General features: G+C 28.4%; 6 protein-coding genes across 8 annotated transcripts; 3 read left to right on the top strand and 3 right to left on the bottom strand.

The window, feature by feature from the left end:
• Positions 1-1,918: 1,918 nt before the first annotated feature.
• LOC119672933 (CCAAT/enhancer-binding protein gamma) lies at positions 1,919-2,658 on the bottom strand. Its single transcript, XM_038084106.1, has 2 exons — positions 2,446-2,658; positions 1,919-2,269 (listed from the first exon to the last, which is right to left on the bottom strand). The coding sequence occupies exons 1-2, from the start codon at positions 2,545-2,547 to the stop codon at positions 2,030-2,032; spliced, it is 342 nt and encodes a 113-aa protein (XP_037940034.1). The 5' UTR covers positions 2,548-2,658; the 3' UTR covers positions 1,919-2,029.
• Positions 2,659-3,965: 1,307 nt separating this feature from the next.
• On the top strand, positions 3,966-6,200 carry LOC119672207 (nedd8-activating enzyme E1 regulatory subunit). 2 transcript variants are annotated; one of them, XM_038083205.1, is made up of 8 exons: positions 3,966-4,269; positions 4,322-4,486; positions 4,543-4,915; positions 4,978-5,113; positions 5,166-5,296; positions 5,352-5,685; positions 5,755-5,988; positions 6,053-6,186. In XM_038083205.1, exons 1-8 carry the CDS (start codon positions 4,202-4,204, stop codon positions 6,163-6,165), a joined length of 1,554 nt encoding a protein of 517 aa, XP_037939133.1. In that variant the 5' UTR covers positions 3,966-4,201; the 3' UTR covers positions 6,166-6,186. The 2 variants fall into 2 exon arrangements, with proteins under 2 accessions (XP_037939133.1, XP_037939132.1); XM_038083204.1 differs by having other exon boundaries at positions 3,967-4,269; positions 5,740-5,988; positions 6,053-6,200.
• A 992-nt stretch (positions 6,201-7,192) lies between these two features.
• LOC119668901 (MICOS complex subunit MIC13 homolog QIL1-like) lies at positions 7,193-7,863 on the top strand. The gene is made up of 2 exons (XM_038078579.1): positions 7,193-7,442; positions 7,506-7,863. The coding sequence occupies exons 1-2, from the start codon at positions 7,432-7,434 to the stop codon at positions 7,834-7,836; spliced, it is 342 nt and encodes a 113-aa protein (XP_037934507.1). The 5' UTR covers positions 7,193-7,431; the 3' UTR covers positions 7,837-7,863.
• Positions 7,864-9,661: 1,798 nt separating this feature from the next.
• LOC119685134 (proliferation-associated protein 2G4) lies at positions 9,662-13,760 on the bottom strand. Of its 2 annotated transcripts, XM_038099379.1 has the most exons (10): positions 13,691-13,760; positions 13,368-13,532; positions 12,925-13,022; positions 12,716-12,852; positions 12,494-12,656; positions 11,148-11,369; positions 10,843-10,935; positions 10,654-10,786; positions 10,130-10,257; positions 9,930-10,067 (listed from the first exon to the last, which is right to left on the bottom strand). In XM_038099379.1, the coding sequence occupies exons 2-10, from the start codon at positions 13,453-13,455 to the stop codon at positions 9,930-9,932; spliced, it is 1,200 nt and encodes a 399-aa protein (XP_037955307.1). In that variant the 5' UTR covers positions 13,456-13,532; positions 13,691-13,760. The 2 variants fall into 2 exon arrangements, with proteins under 2 accessions (XP_037955384.1, XP_037955307.1); XM_038099456.1 differs by lacking the exon at positions 13,691-13,760 and having other exon boundaries at positions 9,662-10,067; positions 13,368-13,455.
• A 1,202-nt stretch (positions 13,761-14,962) lies between these two features.
• Positions 14,963-17,547, top strand: LOC119685286 (integrator complex subunit 10). Its single transcript, XM_038099562.1, has 7 exons — positions 14,963-15,162; positions 15,225-15,292; positions 15,349-15,601; positions 15,663-15,949; positions 16,014-16,524; positions 16,587-16,754; positions 16,831-17,547. The coding sequence occupies exons 1-7, from the start codon at positions 15,016-15,018 to the stop codon at positions 17,257-17,259; spliced, it is 1,863 nt and encodes a 620-aa protein (XP_037955490.1). The 5' UTR covers positions 14,963-15,015; the 3' UTR covers positions 17,260-17,547.
• A 977-nt stretch (positions 17,548-18,524) lies between these two features.
• On the bottom strand, positions 18,525-19,887 carry LOC119685375 (mpv17-like protein 2). Its single transcript, XM_038099671.1, has 2 exons — positions 19,593-19,887; positions 18,525-19,534 (listed from the first exon to the last, which is right to left on the bottom strand). The coding sequence occupies exons 1-2, from the start codon at positions 19,672-19,674 to the stop codon at positions 18,903-18,905; spliced, it is 714 nt and encodes a 237-aa protein (XP_037955599.1). The 5' UTR covers positions 19,675-19,887; the 3' UTR covers positions 18,525-18,902.
• Positions 19,888-20,429: the final 542 nt, after the last annotated feature.

The following is a 20,429-nucleotide window of genomic DNA, read 5'->3' on the forward strand; positions in this document are numbered from 1 at the left end:
CGTCTTCAACGAACAATATTTGCATAATTTAAAAGAAGAAGTGTTTACACTGTGCACTGCAATTACCGAGTAGCAAAAAAAAAAATAATATTACATTATATATAAATGTATTTAAAGTTTAAATTTCGCTATATAAATTAATGTATAAATGAAATAAAACTAAATAATTAGTTTTTAAAAAAAATATAAATAATTTTTTTAGTGTACTTTTTGATTTTATTTTCGATTGACATACAAAAAGCTAACAGACAGTCGCAAGAGTAAAAAAAAAATGTTTTTATCTGGGATATCCGCCAAATGAATCAACCATTAATTTTATTTTCACATTTTGTGTTTCGCGTTAATGGAATATTTAGGTGTTGTGTTCAAATTTAAACAATAATAAATTCTTATTGTTAATATTAAAGATATTTTTTATCGTTATATTTACATAATTAATAGTTATTACACAACGAAGAAAATATAAAATGGTTTTATTATTAAACTGAATTATTTTGTTTTAAAATGAGGGATATTATAGTATATGTAATTTAAAATAAATATGCTTGAAATGTATTTAATAATTAGACAAAAATTGTTACATAATTTAAAGTAGGAGTCATATGACAGCTTAAGTTACTACTGCAATAACAACCTCGCACTTACCAAAAGATTAACTCAATTTTGTATACCTCGTTTATCCTGCAAATTGTTCACTTTGGACAACAAAAATGGATGAAGTGTTTCATGATTATGATTTAAAAATTGATGTTTTTGATGGTAAGAATATAAGTGTCTTATTACAATATGAGAATATAATTACACATAAAAACTAAGTAATTAACTGAGCCAAATATTCTTTACACATCTAAATGTATTGCATTTATTTTTTTTCTTTTCATATTGCTGGAATGAATGGACGTTGATTTCGATGCCACATTAGTCATTGCAGCTGCAACGATTTTATCAATAATTGTGCTGTTAATTCTTTAAATTTTTATACGAGTTCAATATTTAGAATTTAGTTGTAGTATTTTATTCGAAACATATCCATTAAATCTATTATAAAAAGTTAAGCAATTATATAATAGCAATATTATTAAAAATGTTTGTGATACATAATAATAGCTCAAAAGCAAACCATTTTAAAAAATGCATATAGCTTGTTTTGATTCCAAAGACTGAAATACATTATACTTTTATTATACTTTCTATCATAAAATGTTTAAAAATATTCATCTATGGGTTATATATTTGCCTTATTGTTAAATAAAAATAAATATTAATAAGAAAATAATTAATAATTATGTAAAATATATTAAAATTAAATAAAAAGAAATACATATAGAAAAATTAATTTTTATTTTTAATTTTGTGTTGATTACATGTATTAAGCTATGCTTTTCTTGAGTTTCTTATAGGTAGAAACTATAAGAAACCTAAGTATTTTATTTAAAGTTAATATTTGAAAAGTATGAAACACATATTTAGCCACCTCCTTTGATCTTAAATGTATGTACTTTAAAATTTTATGTTACAAACATCATCAAATGGATAACTGTAGAGCTTTTTGTATATAATTTTTAAATTTAATTAATTAATTTTTAGAGTTTGCACTATAATTAAAATAACTGACTATGAAAGAAAAAAAACACAAATAATTTTAAAAACTCATTGCGTATTTATGTTATAATAGTGTAAATCATAATAATAGTAACAGTTATATACATTTCCGACTTCCAAATCAGTTTTCTATGTAACTTGCTATGTCAGTGGCATACTTAATTTAATTTAAATTTTTTGTAACAGTTTTAGACTATAATTTTCACAACAGATATCTATGCAACTGACTGGATAGTGCCGTAATTAATTTTAATTTCACCTAGTTATGAACGATTGCATTTCAAACAAAACACAGTTTTAAATTAATATTGACCAATTATAAATGCTGACCAATTATATTGCTTAATTATCTACAGTTGTTCTTAATTTTAAAAATTCTTATTTTATAACCTTAAGCTAAGTTTTGTTTCCATCCGCAACCAACACATCAATAACTGGTCGCATTATCATCATCATCGTCACTTACTTCTTCAAGAATCTTTTTAATCATTTTGTCCTGATCACTATTTTGTGCGTTGTTAAGTAGTAAATCTTTCAACATTTTAACATTCTTCTTAGCTTCTTCAATCTTTGTTTCCAATTTTAAATTTTCCGTTTTCAGAGTATCCACATTTTTTTTACGCTCATTTGCAGTTTCTTTAGATTTTGCTCGAGTTTTCTTTACTGCCTGTAATAAAAATTTGATTCCAAGTAAACACTAATTCCTTTATGCACACAATTTGTTGTATTTGTTTGCATTTAACAAAAAACAACTAATATGTGCTAAAGTTTTATTTTGTATTTATTCTTGAACATGTAAATAAAAGTTTATAAATAAATTAATGTATATAATCGTTATCTTACATTATTATTTCGTTGTCTTTTCAATTTGTAAGCAGCATCATCTGGATCATCAGAATTTGTACTAGCAACGGATGGTGGACCGTGCCGTTTTCTAATAGGCATTATTAGTTTAACAAATTTTCAATTTTAGAAAAATTAAACGAAAAATATTTTACACAAACACTTTTCACTCGTTTGTTGCGAAATTTCTTTATGGAAAATGACATCAAAAACCAAAATATTTGTGTTTAATGCTGCCATATTGATTAAATATATGTAAACAACAGCAGGTGGGCATTTATTTATGTCTTTTTTTTTTTTTAATAATTTTATTAATTATAATTAGATAAGCCAAAAACATTATTTGCGGTAAAAATAGGCTACAATGATATAATTTATTTATTTAATTCAATTCAATTTCGAATTGACAAAGTAGTTTATTATTATTATTTTTACATAAATTTATTATCGATTAGCGCAAATAATAGATAATATTGGTCACAGTAAATAATTTATACCCACAATACACCCAGATGCAATAAGTATAATCAGGGTTAACAACCCAGTTAGATTTTTTTTACTTTTGACAAACATTGCGAGTAACTAATTCTCAAAAGTGAGAAAATCGCAAAAATTGAAACATTAGTGCCACAGATCGATCTATCATCGAAGACGTCTGCCAGACATGGAGACATATATAAAATGCGACCGAACGATACAAACGTATGGCACTCATTTTGAAACAAATGAGCAAAATATCATTAATGACCGATTGGATACATGGTCTGGCAGAGCGTAACTTTTTCTTTCCTGAATTAAAAAATTGTGAAAATTATAAAAAGTTGTCATTTCCTATTTATTAATACGAAAAACTTGCATTTAATAACCACAAAATTTTATAAATCTATTTTAATACTGCAACTTAACAGGTAAATTCTTATGCAACCGTTTATCCATTTGTTATATAGTTTTATAACGAATTCTAAGTTTGTAGTCTAATCAAAGGAAACATGTAGTGTACGCACACCACAGTTTATGTTATTATTCGTATCTGTTTTGCAATACATTGTGGACACCGTAGAAATTTTAGGTAACTATTAAAATGGCTGAACGTATACAACAAAAATGTATCCTGTAATGTACTTCTAATTTATTAGTTCACAATTTCTATGAAATATGCTTTTTAGTGCTGAACTTTAACTAAAAAATTTATTTTTCTATAATTTTTTCTTCTACGTCTTTTACTCGGAACAGATATTGAAGGTTGCTGTACTGAACTATGCGGTTAATTATCAAGGGATAGAACCCATACGCATTACAATGAGCTTGATACTTAAACGGGTTTAATGAAAATTGATATTTTTCTTTGACTAGATAAATATGCATAAGCAATTTTCTTTATTGCCCGAAAGAGTTGTGTACCTATATACATATTTACAAAAACAAAAATGATCAAGTTTTCTGACATTAGTATGAACACGCCGTTAAAATTTTTTACTGTTTACAACTTCCTACTACGTTTATGATATAAGCGAAGTTATGCAAGTTATACGGTGGTGTACGATGTAATTTGTTGTTTCGTTAAATGCAAAATTCATTTCGCTCCTGAGAACTATATATATAAAAATAGGATATATACTTTTGGCCTCGTTGCCAGTTTGTACTTCACAAATTTTTTGTCTTTAGTTTTCTATTGACATATGGCAACATTACACCAAAGTTCGATTTCTTGCCGGTGTTTACTATAGTGACAGATATAAAAGTACTGCGGTGGAAAATGTCGTCGCCAGCGCCAAAATCACCGGATCAATCGGATAAAAGTAAAAAATATGACCGCCAAATAAGGTATGTAAACATATTGCTAAACAGGATAAATAACAATTGCATTGAAATTCAGATTATGGGGTGATCATGGACAAGCACTTTTGGAGTCAGCAAAAGTTTGTTTAGTAAATGCAACTGCGGTGGGCTGTGAAGCTCTAAAAGGCATTGTTTTGCCTGGTATTGGTGGATTTACGATTGTTGACGGAAGTATAGTTACCGAGGATGACTTAGGCGTAAAGTTAGTATATAATCGATATATTATAGGTGTTCGTTTTTGCTATTCTTGTAAATCAGTTTCTTTTTAGATTCTTCATATCTTCATAAATCGAAGGCAATGGCTTGCATGCGGCTTGTTGTAGAACTTAATCCAGATGTCAGTGGTGATTATGTTGATGAGAGTATAGAATATATTTTATCAAATCGTCCAGCATTTTTTGAAACCTTTGATGTTGTGGTTGCTTCAAATTTAAGCGAACAAATTCTACTAGAATTATCAAATACACTTTGGAAGGCTAATGTACCTTTTATATATTGTCGGTCATTAGGATTTTTTGGTTCAATTCGTTTACAATTCGAGGAGCATTGTGTTATAGAAGCACATCCAGATAATCAGCAAACTGATCTTCGCTTAGAAGAACCATTTGCTTTACTGAAGCAGCATATTGAAGTAAGCAATCACATAAACATTATTAATGCACATAAAGTTAATATTAAATATTTTAATTGCAGCACACTGAAGTAACGAGTAAGGTACCTTGGTTATTAGTTCTTAACAAATACTTAAATCAGTACAGAGCCCTGCATAATAATGAGACTCCAAAAAATTATAAACAAAAATCAGAGCTTCGTGAATTAATTCGTTCTGGTATTTATAAGTAAACTATGTTTTAAATAATAATTACACATACAAATTATAGGAATGTCTAATGAGGAGGAAAATCATGAAGAGGCAATAAAAGCTGTTAATACAGCATTTGGAGGTGGAATTGTTACCAAAAATCTTAAAGAAATATTTGATGACGATTCATGCGAAAACTTAAACAAACAGGTAAACAATTTAATAAATAAACTGATCTTTTTATTGATATTTTATTAATTAAAAGAGTGATAACTTTTGGATAATCGCAAAAGCTTTAAAGGATTTTGTTATAATGGATAATAATGGTTTCTTGCCTGTTCCTGGAGTTTTACCTGATATGACAGCAAATACAGAATCATACATAAATTTACAAAATGTATATCGACAACAAGCTCTACAAGATGCTGACAACGTTTATCGTAAATGTCAAACATATCTGAAAGATTTGGGACTACCGGAGGAAAAAATAGATGAAAAGTCTGTACGCTTATTTTGTCGTGAAGCTGCTAATGTGGCATTTATTCGTGGTACTAATATTTCGAATGAATATGAGAAGAACACTCGCATCTTAGCAATTGGTAAGAAAATTAGTAAAATTAAATTATTTTGAATATTTATCTAACTTTTTTCAGTCGATAATTTAAAAGAGCAAGACTCATTCACTGAGCAATATATTGCATTACGAGCTTATGAAAGTTTTTTAACTGAATACGGAAGCATACCAGGAGAATGTAATGTTGAAAATGATGTACCGCGTCTAAAATCTATTGCTAGCAAGTTGCTTGGTGACTGGGGTTCTCCATTATTATTAAGAGATGATATTATACATGAAATTTGTCATTATGGCGGATCTGAAGTGCATTCAATATCCGCATTTATTGGTAAAGATGAATATCAAATTTGATGACACAATTATATTCTTATATATTACACTTATTATTATAGGTGGATGTGCAGCTCAAGAGGTTATTAAAATTATTACCAAACAATTCAAACCTGTTAATAATACATTTTTATACAATGGAATAACTTCCGATTCAGTAACTATTACGTTATAATATTTTTTTAATTTAAAAATAAAGTATAATTAAAAATTAAATAGTATTTTAAATTATATATTTGTTGTAATGTTATAAATATAATACAATAATATTGACTTCTTGATATAGTTAATATTGTGCCCTCCCATCATTTACAATCGTTTCTATGCAAAACTTTCGTATCACAACATATTCAAGTTCTGCTAAAATAATGAACTTGAATTATATTTTAATACAAATCTATAGAATTAGAGTATGCTTGCATTTATTGGGACACTTTTTATATGAAATTTAAAAAAATATGTGCTAGTGGATACCAATAACAGTAAATCTAAACATATATAGTATTGATCGTCTATTAGATTTAAGCATTCATATGCGGATAATTTTTCATTTTTACTTTTCTTTGTTTACATTTCAATTCGGTATATTGTAGTAAATTTACTATTGTATTTTTACCAATAAAATTTATTTTAATAGAAATAAATTATTATTATTTATGCTATTATATTACAAATAGCACGTTCTTCTTAAACATATCAAATTTTCTTATCTTCTTCTTCTTCTTCTTGAGTTAGTGCTATTACGCACTTTTACTCTATAATGACTGGGGGGTTAATCACTACCCCACACTAGGCTTTAACTAGGCTAAAAAATCATATCATTTATTTGTCTTTTAGTTGATGACGGACCTTAAATCAGCATATCTTCCTGAGAGTCCAGAAGTGGACTTGAGGATTGTTATGGCGGGGTTAAGTAGTATACTGGATAAATATGAGTTTTGATTGTAATTTTAGCTGTCAAAAATTTTTACTTTAGATTGAAAGCAACAACAATTGACAGTTAAAATTACAAACATGGCAGCTAAAATCACAAAACTTTTGTGTGAATCCAGTATCATCTATTTATGGTGCTTATTTCCTTTGTAGAGTTTAAATGTTCATGATCAGTACATATAAAAATAATCTCAGTCATCACTATTACAGTTATTTTTACAAAAAATTTTTAATGTAATTTAATTTTTCAGTTGATAGATGTTAATTCAATAAAAATTTGAAAAAAAAATAAAATAAAACATTGACAAAAATTTAGTATAAAAGTCTGGCAGCCCAAATTTGTCTTTGGTTTTTTACAAATTCTTGCCAGTGGCTTTTGGTTATATTTTGGTTACTGGAAGAAGTTTGGTGAGTGTTTTGACTGAATATTCGGAGTTGGCTCTGCAGGCTGTTGGAAAAAAATAAAAGCTTAAACTTTCTGCTAACTTTATATAAACTATCATTAAAAATGGCTATTGGGTAACTATAATATATTTTGATTTTAATTTATTTACGTAATGATTACAAACATTCCATGTATAGACTTATTATACGTTCCGGTATTCTTGTTGGAGCAATTTATTATTCCAAAACGTTAGGAGTTTGGAGCGATTCGGACAAAACACAACAATTGTATAACGATATAAAAGACGAACTACGCCCACATGCACGACAGGTTCAAAGCTATTTGCCATTCGAAATTCCTTCACTGCCCACAACTGGTGAAGTTCGTTATCTGGCTAAGCATTATTACAATGAGGGTGTGAAGAGTACTGTGAATTTTGTTGGAATGATTCCTACCTACGGTAGTCAACTAACAAAAAAAGCCAAGGACACATTTAATGATTTCAAAAAATCACCACCAACTGAATAGTTTAAAATTGTTGTGAAACTAAAAAATATTAAATGTTTACAGTTGTATAATAATTAAATAATAAATTAATGTGATGTTAAAGTTTGATTAATTGTTGATTTTATTGCAATAAAAATCATTACTCTGTGTAATTATTCTACTTCCAAACAAAGTCAGAATTACAAGGTATTTGTTATTTATATATTTATAAAATGTTCCACAAAATTCAAGCATTGTAGAATAACGGGATGTAGACCTGATCGTTCTTGGAACCCGATTACGATCGGTTGTCAACGCATGTTAAGAACTTTCATGCAAGTTCCAAAATGCTTTTTGTAAAAAAATATAACCAACTGTTTGCTGTCCAAGTAATACCTTCTTGGGTGCCACAAAGATAGACATCCCAATAGCATAATATTTAGTAGAGCCTCCAAGTCACAGCCGATGATCCCCTTCTTTATTTCATGGATATATTGATATCTATTGCAATGGAGCTAGTATCAGCGAGAACGAATATAAACGTAAACTAACAGCCCTTTAAAAAGATTCAGTAACCTCTTTGTCACCACAATTGTGCTTCAACAAAGTTCTCAACAATTCTCAGTAAGAATTGTCCTAACTCAATTGAGATTAGGATATGGTCAGGTGTCAAAGAGTTACCTGTCACGTAGGTAATTCCCAATGAGTGCCATAACTGCAGTTCTACCCTCTGTGATATCATGCATTTGCTTTGATTTCCCAATGAACAAAACTTAAGTCCAATCAATGTTGGGACCCACCTTAATCAAGTGACTAGGTTTTTCTGATCAATTTTAAATATGAATTCATATTCAGTAAAATATTTATAATTAATTCAGTCAGTCTTTGATGACGAGTCTCTTCATCTTTAAAATAAAAATAAATGAAACAATACCAGTTATAAGTTTTAAATATGCAAGTGTGTATAATTAAAATGTTATATAAAAACATGATCCACACATCTCCGTGGTTGAATTTAAATAGCAATAAAAAAAAAATTGCACTGAAATCAGTATTTTTAGATCTGTTTGCTGAACGAAGTTTCTTGGTTTTTGGAAATGATCTGAATAGTAGGAATTTAAATGATCACATGCTTGATCACATCAGAGCAGGTTGCAATATTTAAAAGATGTGAGTGGAGGAACGTGAATGAAACTTGCCACTTTAATGGAATGAAATCATCAATTAATACGATCTAAGTTCGTGTTTATGGCGGGTCAAGTCAATAAGTTGTTGTCATGCAGTTGGAACATATATTAGGGTTAGATATGTTTATGACGTAGCAAGTGACTGTTTGAATCAAATAAACGTGCCGCAGAAGGCACTATTTTGGTATACGTATAGTTTAGGTTAGGTTTAAAAAGCGAATTTTGCTGTCAACGTCAACACTAACAGTGGGAGACAGCTATTACCCACTGTAATGCCCTTAAAATTGCCATAAGTAGGCGAAGCGTACTAACCACTGTAGATGTACTAATGCTATTAAGAGATTAACTGACTGTGAAGCTATTCACTGCAGCATATAATTAAAGTAGTTGTTTTGGTTCTAGCATATTGCGATGACTAGAAGATTAGAAGAACTCAAATAGGTTCATGGTTACTTGTATAGAAAGACAGTTTAATGAATCCTGTTACTTAAAAATATATATTGATAACTTCGATATTTAAGATTGGAAGCAAAAACAAAAAAGCAAATTACGACAATTACACCTATTATGGTTCTATATATGTATGCTCCAAAAATAGTTATTAAAAAGCAATTGATTCTTTCTGAATTGTTTCTAATTCTATTTTCAAAAAACAAAAAAAAAAAACAGAAAATTATGTTAACCATTAAGGTTTTTTTTTTAGATTGTTACTTTTTTTGCAATAATCTGTTAAACATTTACATTTAAAAACTTTTAAATTTTCATCAATATATAAAAATAACTACCAATTTTTTTTAGAAAATAAAGATTAACGGATAAGGGATATCCATCCCTTAGGTCTTGACTATTTAAAATTTAAACTGTTTCAAAGTTGGCTGTGTTGATATTGTTTGTTGTGAATATTGCTTTCACGCGATATTTTCTTTCAACAGGCAAATTTGTAGAAATTTATGCTTTGGTTTCTACAGTTGGCGCCGTCTCCACTTTCGTTGTTGCCGGATCAGCATTTTCTGCTGCAGCGGCGGCCTTTTTCTTTGCAGCACCCCTGCCTTTTTTGCTCGGTTGAAGTGGCGTATTAACAAGTTCCTATATAACATAATTTTAATTAGTAATTAAATAATGAAATCAATAACAGATATAAGTTATACCTTGAGGTCATCCTGGGCAATACTGTGTTCGCTTTTGTAAAAGTTATCAGGGAATTCAATGCCGGTTACCAAGTTGACACCATTAGGCATGAGTAGGACTGTGTGCTTAAACTGTGCAACATGTTCAGCTAAAGTAAATAAATAAAGTATTATAATAAAATAAAATTATTATACTATTTATACTATAAAGTAAAATTATGTTTGCATTATTAAAGACTAAATTATAATATCGAATAATTTAGTTCACGAGTATTTGGCAAAATTATCTTGCAAGCTTTCAAGTTTAAATGCTTATCATTTTAAGCATAAAACAATCTGACTTGCACTAACAAATTTACTAATTTTATTTTCAAAATGTAGTAATCTAAAATATGAAATAAAGTGAAAAATAAAACACTTTATACACATTTCAAATCACTTCTTTTTATTTCGCAAGCTGTCTGGCCGTTTATTATTTGGTACAAACACACGGAATTAAACTTGCTTAAAATTCAATAAATTTGCTAAGTAGCATATGTACTTACAGGGTTTTTCATAGAGTACTTGGAAGGGTTCAATCATTTTATGCGAAACACATTCTACAACACCCATTCGCGCTTTAGTCTCTTCATCGAAATGTCGTATATTGAATGGCATGTTTCCATATTTTGATTTAACCTTCAATACAGAACATTTATTTATATAATTACATTTTCATATATCTAAAAACTTACTTCAGCTATGAGAGCACGCGCCGCCTTCATTTTAAGCATATAATTTTCATCTGTTTTCTTATAAATGGCGACTTTAGTATCTTTTTCCCGTCCCTAAAATGATCAATAATATATTTTAATATATATTCATATTATTTAAATAAATATTAAGTATATAGATTTATGTCCTCAGATCTCATAATCTTACAATCTTTGGGAATCAATGACCAATCCTTCTTCATGGTCACATCAAACCCTCAAGCGCATGTTTTTAATCATGGGACAGTTATTAACATTATATTTTCTCATTTTATAAGATCACTTACAATGCCTTCTCCTGTACTGACAATTACGTCAATAGCATATACTTCATGGGTTTCGAATGTACACTTCTCATGCTCCTTCTTCTGGCTTTCGTTTGGATTTTGTATTATAGTTTTTTCACCATCAATTTTGAATTGTTTCAATTCATGACTAAGCATTCCTTCAATTGGCTTACACTCGTAGGATTCGCTTACTTTTTGAACAGCTTCAGTGATAGTATTATTCTGAAAGTATGTATATGAGTATAATATTGATAAGTATATTGTCTACAAGTATATTATTTATTAGTATTATATATATAAGCATATTATAAATAAGTACATTATATATAACTATTATATATATAAGTATATTATAAATAAGTATATTATATATAAGTATTATTATATATAAGTATTATTATATATAAATATATTATATATATATTCAACTTAACTAGATAAACAATATTTTATTCAATTATTGCAATGTGCTTTACTTTTTTTTTTATACAGATCTTTGTTCGTACTGTTTAAATATATTTTTTTCTACATTTGTCTTCTTTATTCTTTATATACTGTAAAGTGATTTTGGTATAAGACTAATCAATTTTTTAAGACTTGATTAATAGACTTCGAATGGAAGTTATAACTTAATATTTATTTTGGAATATTAAGAAAACTTGGCAATGTGAGATTACAAGTAACTTTTACAGACAAGCGTAGAGTACTACTAACAGTTACCAAATTAATTTAATAAATAATTTATATACTTAATAATATAGACTTAAAAAAGCTATTCAAATATATTCCAGTTTCTGAAAAATTAAGAAAATTGATTTGTTAATATTACACTAGTGTACTAAACCTAAAAAAGTGATAAATACAAATATTCGTAGAAAGCATATAAACAGCTTTGCTTTAGTAATACTACGAAAACTCTATAAAAAGTATAAAAAAAACCACTACACTTAATAAAACATAAGTATTGACCTACTTATTTGAACTTATTAATTACAAATTAAACCCTTTAAGTTTATCACATGTTTAGTCAGTTATACACCCCCCCTAAGTTGTCTGTAATATAAATCAAAACGTCTATTATATAAACACTTTTAAAAGTGTTAAAAACGAATCATTTTAGTTCTTACTTTATAAACGATAAACCATTTTTAATGTGTTACTTAAATATTGTTTGTAAAGAATCAGAAAATAATTTTATTATATAAAAATTATTTTATGGTATTTTACAATTTTTTCTATGCAAGTGTTGAGTAGTATCTCAGTGAGTATACCTGGGATACTATACGTTTCTTGCACCAATAGTTAGCGCTATGAAACAAAATATATAATAAATATATGACACTTACGCTGCTTCCCGATTTAAGTAACCTCAGCGCTGCTTGTACAGACCAGTAAGCCGCTAGCACAACATCAGCTTTACGTCCAGTAACTTTTGTATCATTTGAGGCACCAACAACTAAACTATGTGCGGCTACAGCAATGAATCCATCAATATGTGCACCCAAATCACTACAAATTTTAAACAATTAAAACACATAAAGAAAATAAATAAATAAGTATATATTTACACTTTAACAACATCGCCATCTTTCAAGGTTTGATCGGGATCATTTTTTGTCGGTGAAAAATGACATATACAATTATTTACAGATATGCAAGTTGGAAATGCAATTCCTTTTTTCAAATCCTTTTCTTTTTTGTATACCTAGAGTAATTATATTATTCATTATTAAACAAAATTATATGATATTAACAAAATTGTTAAACTCGAACTAACTTTGCCAGTTTCGTCGATTATAAGATTGTCGCCCTGCGTACATACATCCCTGACAGACGCTCCGGCAACGCACAGTCCCACTACGGTTTTTAAAGTTTCTAGAAAATAAAAGATAATTAATTAGACACTCAAAATATTTCGAGAGACATGTCAGTTTAATTTAAACTATAAGGCATCATGTGATTAATTATGAATATTTAAAATATAACAAATATTATTACTAATTATTATGTATTTACACTTTTCGATGTATACGTACTAAATCATCATCTTAATCTTAACTAAAAAAAAAAAAACTTGCAAAAACAAGTTCGTGTTTAAGGTTATGTGTAGCGTGTACATATTTGCTAACCGCCGCGTGGCGCTTTTTGTTTGGCCATGCACAAACGACTACATAATACATATTGAACACATATATGTGATTGCATATTAATTGTACTTACTGTTGACTATTTCTCCAGCTAATTTATATTTTGTTACAACCAAGTCCTCAGCGATAGTCTTCTCTGGCTCTTTTTCAACGTCTGCCATTTTTCCAATGAATTTCAAAAATGCAACAACCTAATGCGTTTTATTTGTTCACAGAACAATTATAATCTTGTAACAAACTAAACAATAACAAATTGTTAGTTTTTCAAAAGAAAAATATTTTTCTTTAACTTAAATTAATTTTATCAAAAATATAATACAATAAATTTACACGCGTCGCGTTGGTAATCAAAATGAAAAGAAGAATAAAGGGAAGAAATATAGACAGAAATTTTACAGTGCAATGGAATTAATATGGCGATATTTTTGTAGACTGCGGAGACTTATTATTTGAATATTTGTATTTGTAATAAAACTGACTATAAAACTATTTATTTATTTAATAAAATAAAATATTTTATGAAAATTGGAAATCAAATATTACTTCAGTTTAGTCAAACATATTAGTTTATTTATATATAAATAATATTATCAGGTTGCTTTAATGTTAATATAATTTTTTTATTCCAAATAAAGTTGATATTTAAAATAAAACTGAATAAATTTTTACAATTGACCAATAAGAATTTTATATAGTTTAAATAAGAGTTAGACAAGTTGATGATATTATTATAATAAACTTAATTTACTATAAAATGGATTTAGAAAAACACTCAAAGCAATAATTGAACTTATATACAATATTTACTAGTTCAGGTAAATTGATAGTAAATTGAGAGAAATAGTAAATTATGTCGATATGGCAGCGAATGTTAGTATTTACCAGATATTCGAGTAGGGTAAATTAAATAAAAATTAGGTGAGTTAGGTGTTTCCATTGTGAAAATTTTATAAGATGTTTAATAAAGAGGTTTTTCGAACAGTAGTGAATTACAACATCAAGAATTTATTTTTTTATATTATTTTTAATTAATTGAATTTTTGGCTCACCATACAGCTGACCATACGGCTGACCGAGTATTGTCAAATACCCAACATCAGTGGTCTTGGAAATAATTCTTGTATTTAATTATTCGTAAATAATTATTTTTAAGACTGCAAGTACCAGGAATCGAACTCGGGTCCTGCCAAATGTGAAGCTCAGCGCACCTTAACCAACTGATCCAAAGCCGTACTTGACTTTTTTTGTTCGCATATTTCGCATATGTTCGCATATAAGATGTTTAATAAATAAATAAATTTGAAAACTTAATTAAAAAAAATAAATTAGTGCAATAAATAAGGTTTTTCGAACAGTAGTGAACTACAACAACACCAATTAATTTTTTCATATTATTTTAATTAATTGAATTTTTGGCTGACCATACAGCTGTTTCGAGTATTGGCAAATACCCATCATCAGTGGTCTTGGAAATAATTCTTGTATTTAATTATTCGTAAATAAAAATTATTTTCTAAAAAAGTAAAAGTATTATTAAAACAAGTTTCCTATTCAATTAGCATAAAAGAAAAGGGTAAAACAATTCCTATTGGGGTTTTGAGAATCGTTAGAACAACTTGACATTTCATAAAAAATATTACTGATTGGCAGCACTGAAACTCTGTTATCATATGTTTGCAAACAAAATTTTATTTCATTATTGCCGATCAACGGTGTAATTCATGATGGAAATGGAAGTGGATAATAGTTTAAATGAAGACTATTTCATATCTAAAATTAGAGAGGCGCGAGAAAGTAAGGATTATTTATCTGCACGTACTTGGTTAACTACAGCAAAATGTGGATTCCCAAATAGTTTCAACATGGAGGTAAAAAAATTTGAATTTTGTCAACAATGAATGAAATTTTTGATGTTCCATTATTTCATTAGTTGGAGTCGTATAAAATTGAGATGGAAGCAAACAATTACCAAGCGGCTGCTAACAGTTTTAGCTTTATGTAATAGTAATTTAATTTGAATTTATCATTGTATATTTTGTATTTTTATTTGTTAGAGCACTGTCTTGTAAGATGAAGAACGAGGAAATATGGACAGAAATAAATGAACTAACTGCAGCACTTAGAGCACCTGAAAATGAAATAACTGCAAAGCAAGAATTCTATGTGAAAATGTTCCAACACTTATCTGCTGACGTACAACAAAAGATACTCTTGTTGACTGTTAATAATACTGAAAATAATTTAAGTCAATGCAAATTACTTTTAATGGTATTAACAAGATTCCCAGAACTGATAATGACACATTCGGTATAGTTATTGTTTTTTAATATATTCTAAACAAATAAAAGACATTTTTAAATTTCTTCAGTCAAGGCTTTTAGAATTAATTACTGACGGAATATCACAAAATCCAGAAATATATCAAAAAATGTTAATGGATGAAGTTATTCCATTGCTTTATAACAATCAAGACCCACCTGAGTTGAACCCAGTGCTAGTATGTCGTGTATTTACGATATCATTAGAATATTCTATACGCGAAATAATGGAGGACAAGAGCGATGCTAATGAGATTTGGAAAAAAATTTTTCAAATTCTAAATTTATGTGCCAAAATTTTACGTTGGGAAACATTCTTATCTTTTAACAAAAATTGGTAAATAAAATTAATCTTAATTGATCACTTTTAACACTTAATAACACATATTTATTTTCCATAGGGGTCACAATATATATTGGGAAAAAATAATAGATATTATTGCCAAAAGCCCAGGTGGCAGTCCTCAAGTGCTTTTTTATGCTATAACATTATTTATTTACTCCTTACATTCCTACATAAAACATTGTCATGCACGTCTGGATGATTTAGAAATCAATCATGTGCTAGTTGAAGGGTTCACCGAATGGAATGTCGACCGTAGTGATGCTCAAAACCTTGAACCGCCACAGATATCAGTGACTACCAATGCTAGCAAAACCATTTCGAAAGCGTTTGTGCATGCTGCACAATGCTGGCAGTTACTGAATACCGAACAATTCAGACGTGATTTGGGTGAATTGTTATTGAAATTACCGATAGCTCCATGGATATCACGATTTTTGTTCGACTTAGCGATGTATTTCGGACATTATGATGACGCAAAGAAAGTTATGGTAGATTTGAATGTCAACAATAGTTTGGTGCAAAATCTACAAATACTTAGTTTGAATATGATGCAAGGCACACTTACGGTTAGTACAATCATTTGATATTATTAACAAAACTTTTTACTAAAATTACTTTTAAACTTTAGTTACAAGGATTTGAGTGTGTACTCGCAATACTATCTGAGTTGCCAACTACAACTGGACAAGATATGGAAGATTTATCTTTGAATATAAAAAGACATTTGATTTTTATACCACTTACGAAAAATGCTTTAATCCAATATTGCGTAAAGGCAATAATTACTGGTTTGAGCGTAAGTGAAACTTGAACTTTTAACTAAACATAAACAAAATATATTTATAATATAATTATACTTTAAATATTTGTAGCGCAAATTATATGAACCAAATTGTCCTGATCACATTCTTGGAAGTTTGTTAGTGCTGTTGCAATTGGAATATCCACGTGAAGCTATAATGGCAGGACAAATATTCAATTTAATCCTTTCAAGACGTTCGTTTTCCTTTAAGTTGTTCATTTCTTATATTGTTGAGATTGATTTCATTGAAGAGTTTATGTATTTTTGGGTTAACTACGAAGATTTTACCTTAGATATAATATCGCCAAGCGAGCCCAGCTCTCATCGGCGTTCACGTGGAACAGAAAAAGGGACACGTGATGAGATTCGAATACTTCTTAGACAACAAGTATCACGAGCAAATGATAACATACCATCTCTAATGCTAAATTATATATCACAAGAAAGAGCGCAGTTGATAGAAAATATATTTGGAGTGGACAATCAAAGTGCATTTTAAATCCTATTCGCTAAACTAAACTTAGTGTAAGACATTATAACTTAAGATAATTTGGTATCACCAATAAAATATACTTGTAATGCTTTGGCTTTAGTTATAAATAAATGTGAGAAAAAAATTATATATACAGTTAAGTTGAGTTGCTAGAGTAGATTTGCATGTATTCTGTTTACTGGTTAAAGGTATAAATACACGTATAATTAGATATATTCTATATACTATTGGAGTTATGAATTAAAGTATAATTAGATTTATTGTTTATACTAGAGTTGAAGCTATGAATGCATGTACAAGAAACACTGATCCAATTATATTTTATTATAATATAACTTTTATGACATTATTTTGGATTATTATAATTGAGATTTGATTTTTGTTGCTTTGTTCAGTATTTTGATTATTTATAAATTAGAAATAATCTCGTACTTGCATCTTTAGTGAGAAAAACATTTAGCAAGTTTTTTTCATAACAAATTAAATTTGGTTTTGTTTTTTTATTTATTATTGTAACGAACCTTTCTGACAGGGGTTTTGCTCGCCGGATTCCAGGTTCAGTCCTACAATAAATTTGTTTGTTAGGAACAGTGGTGAGTTTGGATGTACGGTGGACGGTGGCTTCGCTACAATCACTGAGTGTTGCTTTCGTTATATACAAAGAAAATAGCAATGTATGTTTCTATTGCTACTGTATATCCGACTATTGATTTTATAATAGAAATGTTTATTTCTATTATATTAGAAAAAAACGATGTGAACTGAAATGTATATTTCTATTCACCGACTATTGATTTTATAATAGAAATGTTTATTTCTATTATATTTAAAAAAAAAACAATGTGAACTGAAATGTATATTTCTATTCACCGATTTGGTTTACAAGTAATTATATAATAGAAATGTTTATTTCTATTATATTTAAAAAAAAACAATGTGAACTGAAATGTATATTTCTATTCACCGATTTGGTTTAAAGTAATTATATAATAGAAATGTTTATTTCTATATTATATTAGAAAAAAAAACAATGTGAACTGAAATGTATATTTCTATTCACCGACTATTGATTTTATAATAGAAATGTTTATTTCTATTATATAATTACTTGTAAACCAAATCGGTGAATAGAAATATACATTTCAGTTCCCATTGGTTTTTTTTTAAATATAATAGAAATAAATATTTCTATTATAAAATCAATAGTCGGTGAATAGAAATATACATTTCAGTTCACATTGTTTTTTTTTCTAATATAATAGAAATAAACATTTCTATTATAAAATCAATAGTCGGATATACAGTAGCAATAGAAACATACATTGCTATTTTCTTTGTATATAACGAAAGCAACACTCAGTGATTGTAGCGAAGCCACCGTCCACCGTACATCCAAACTCACCACTGTTCCTAACAAACAAATTTATTGTAGGACTGAACCTGGGATCCGGCGAGCAAAACCCCGGCCAGAAAGGTTCGTTACATTATTATTACATTTCTTAAAAATATACAATAAAATTGTTCTATATAAATGATATGTTATTTATCAATGTTGTATATATTTATTTGGCAGCTACATTAAAAGTATCTTACGTTTAGTTAAAAGTATCACAAAAAATATTTTACAAATAAATAACAATGTGCAAGAATTACTGAAGGTGATGAAAATCGTGTTTGATATAGGACATGAATATGTTATATAAAGCCGTACATACATTAACAAATGTAACTCTGTATTTTGTATCTAAATACCGAAAATTTATGTACTGCACGCCAGGCCACAACATCCAATCCATTAAATATACAATAGGAAATTTCTCCACCAACTCGTCATTCGTCTCCTTGAGCGTTTTATTCTCCAAAAAGCATGCACCATAAAAGAATATGAGAATACATGCGGGCGACATAAATAACTGATCGATTAATATTTTTTGAATAGTGTTTCTAAAGTTTGCAATAGGCATAACACGATCCATCCAATTGTACACATAATGGTGCAATGGACCCATTAGCGCACCAACAACAAACATACGTCCCATCCGCTCGAAATCAAAATGCTCGTAACCAAAGCTGCTGTGCACCGCTCTCCCGCTGCGTTTAAATTCAATTTGCTGCGCTGCAACATCTCCCACCACCATCAGAGCTCCAGAACCGATGATATTTGTGGCTAGTAGAAATTTACCAAATATTTTATTCCATGCTTTTTTTGCTATTGAATGTTCCGCTCCAGCAGTTTTTTCAATTTTTCTAATACCATTTTTTAAAATTTGTGCTCCATTTCCTATAATTAAAGAAATTATTTATATATGTTTACATTATATTAACAGACTTAGACTTACCGTGTACATTTAATATATTTTTGCTGCCATGCAAAACGTTTGTGTTTGATAACACAATTCTACAAGCGTGGCGTGCAAACATATTTCTAACTCTATTTGTTATAAAAGTTTTGATAATTTATATATATGTAATGCGCCATATATCAATATTACATATGCCTATCTATTATCAACAAATTATTGAATAAAAAGTGTGTAAATCTGACTCTGGTTACATCAGACACACAAAATTTAAATTTCCGTCAAGTTCAGCTGGTTGCGTTGCCAACTTTATATAATTTTTTTAAAAGTATGTTTAAATTTAAAAATGAGAACTAAAAAATTGTAAGTTTATTTGTGTTTCAACAAAAAATAAAACCAAAATTTTTTTATCGTTATTTTAACGTTATACAGAAATCTTTCATATAAATGAGTTCATTATCAATAAATCAGCTTAAAAATAAATTTCTTACAAGGGAAATTAGCAAAATTTGAAATATATTGACCTATTATATATTACATTGACTAAATTTAAATATGTGTCATAAGATGGATATGTAAAAAGTAAACAAACAACAGCTGAGCTATAAACAAAGATGGTGAGGAAGTAAATATTTAATAAAATCTTTGTTTTTATGAATTGTATTTAGTTTTTTTGTGTGGTATAGGTATTATTAAGTTAAGTTTATAAAAGTTCTATCAGCTGCATAAAGGAGCTTATTATAATGTGAACGTGCACTTATTAATAGCTGTGTTCCACGAGCTACTCGTAGTAAAACTTAAGAAAAACACAAGTAAAGTACAAACTGAGAGCGTAACACAAATAAAGTGCTAAATTATGCTTTTTACACGGAACAG

This window comes from Teleopsis dalmanni, chromosome 1 (assembly GCF_002237135.1).
Source record: "Teleopsis dalmanni isolate 2A chromosome 1, ASM223713v2, whole genome shotgun sequence".
NCBI classification, from domain to species: Eukaryota; Metazoa; Arthropoda; class Insecta; order Diptera; family Diopsidae; genus Teleopsis; species Teleopsis dalmanni.

Excerpts from the sequence above, each read along its gene's own strand:
- LOC119672933 (XM_038084106.1), bottom strand. The coding sequence starts at position 2,547 with ATGCCTATTAGAAAACGGCACGGTCCACCATCCGTTGCTAGTACAAAT. Across the intron at positions 2,270-2,445 it reads AAAGACAACGAAATAATAAT|GCAGTAAAGAAAACTCGAGC; the intron begins GTAAGATAACGA and ends TTTTTATTACAG.
- LOC119685286 (XM_038099562.1), top strand. The coding sequence starts at position 15,016 with ATGATGGAAATGGAAGTGGATAATAGTTTAAATGAAGACTATTTCATA. Across the intron at positions 15,602-15,662 it reads AACTGATAATGACACATTCG|TCAAGGCTTTTAGAATTAAT; the intron begins GTATAGTTATTG and ends AAATTTCTTCAG. Across the intron at positions 16,755-16,830 it reads CAATAATTACTGGTTTGAGC|CGCAAATTATATGAACCAAA; the intron begins GTAAGTGAAACT and ends AAATATTTGTAG.
- LOC119672207 (XM_038083204.1), top strand. The coding sequence starts at position 4,202 with ATGTCGTCGCCAGCGCCAAAATCACCGGATCAATCGGATAAAAGTAAA. Across the intron at positions 4,270-4,321 it reads AAATATGACCGCCAAATAAG|ATTATGGGGTGATCATGGAC; the intron begins GTATGTAAACAT and ends ATTGAAATTCAG. Across the intron at positions 5,297-5,351 it reads GCGAAAACTTAAACAAACAG|AGTGATAACTTTTGGATAAT; the intron begins GTAAACAATTTA and ends ATTAATTAAAAG.
- LOC119685134 (XM_038099456.1), bottom strand. The coding sequence starts at position 13,455 with ATGGCAGACGTTGAAAAAGAGCCAGAGAAGACTATCGCTGAGGACTTG. Across the intron at positions 10,787-10,842 it reads CGCGTGCTCTCATAGCTGAA|GTTAAATCAAAATATGGAAA; the intron begins GTAAGTTTTTAG and ends TCTGTATTGAAG. Across the intron at positions 10,068-10,129 it reads TTGCCCAGGATGACCTCAAG|GAACTTGTTAATACGCCACT; the intron begins GTATAACTTATA and ends TATGTTATATAG.
- LOC119685375 (XM_038099671.1), bottom strand. The coding sequence starts at position 19,674 with ATGTTTGCACGCCACGCTTGTAGAATTGTGTTATCAAACACAAACGTT. Across the intron at positions 19,535-19,592 it reads AAATATATTAAATGTACACG|GAAATGGAGCACAAATTTTA; the intron begins GTAAGTCTAAGT and ends CTTTAATTATAG.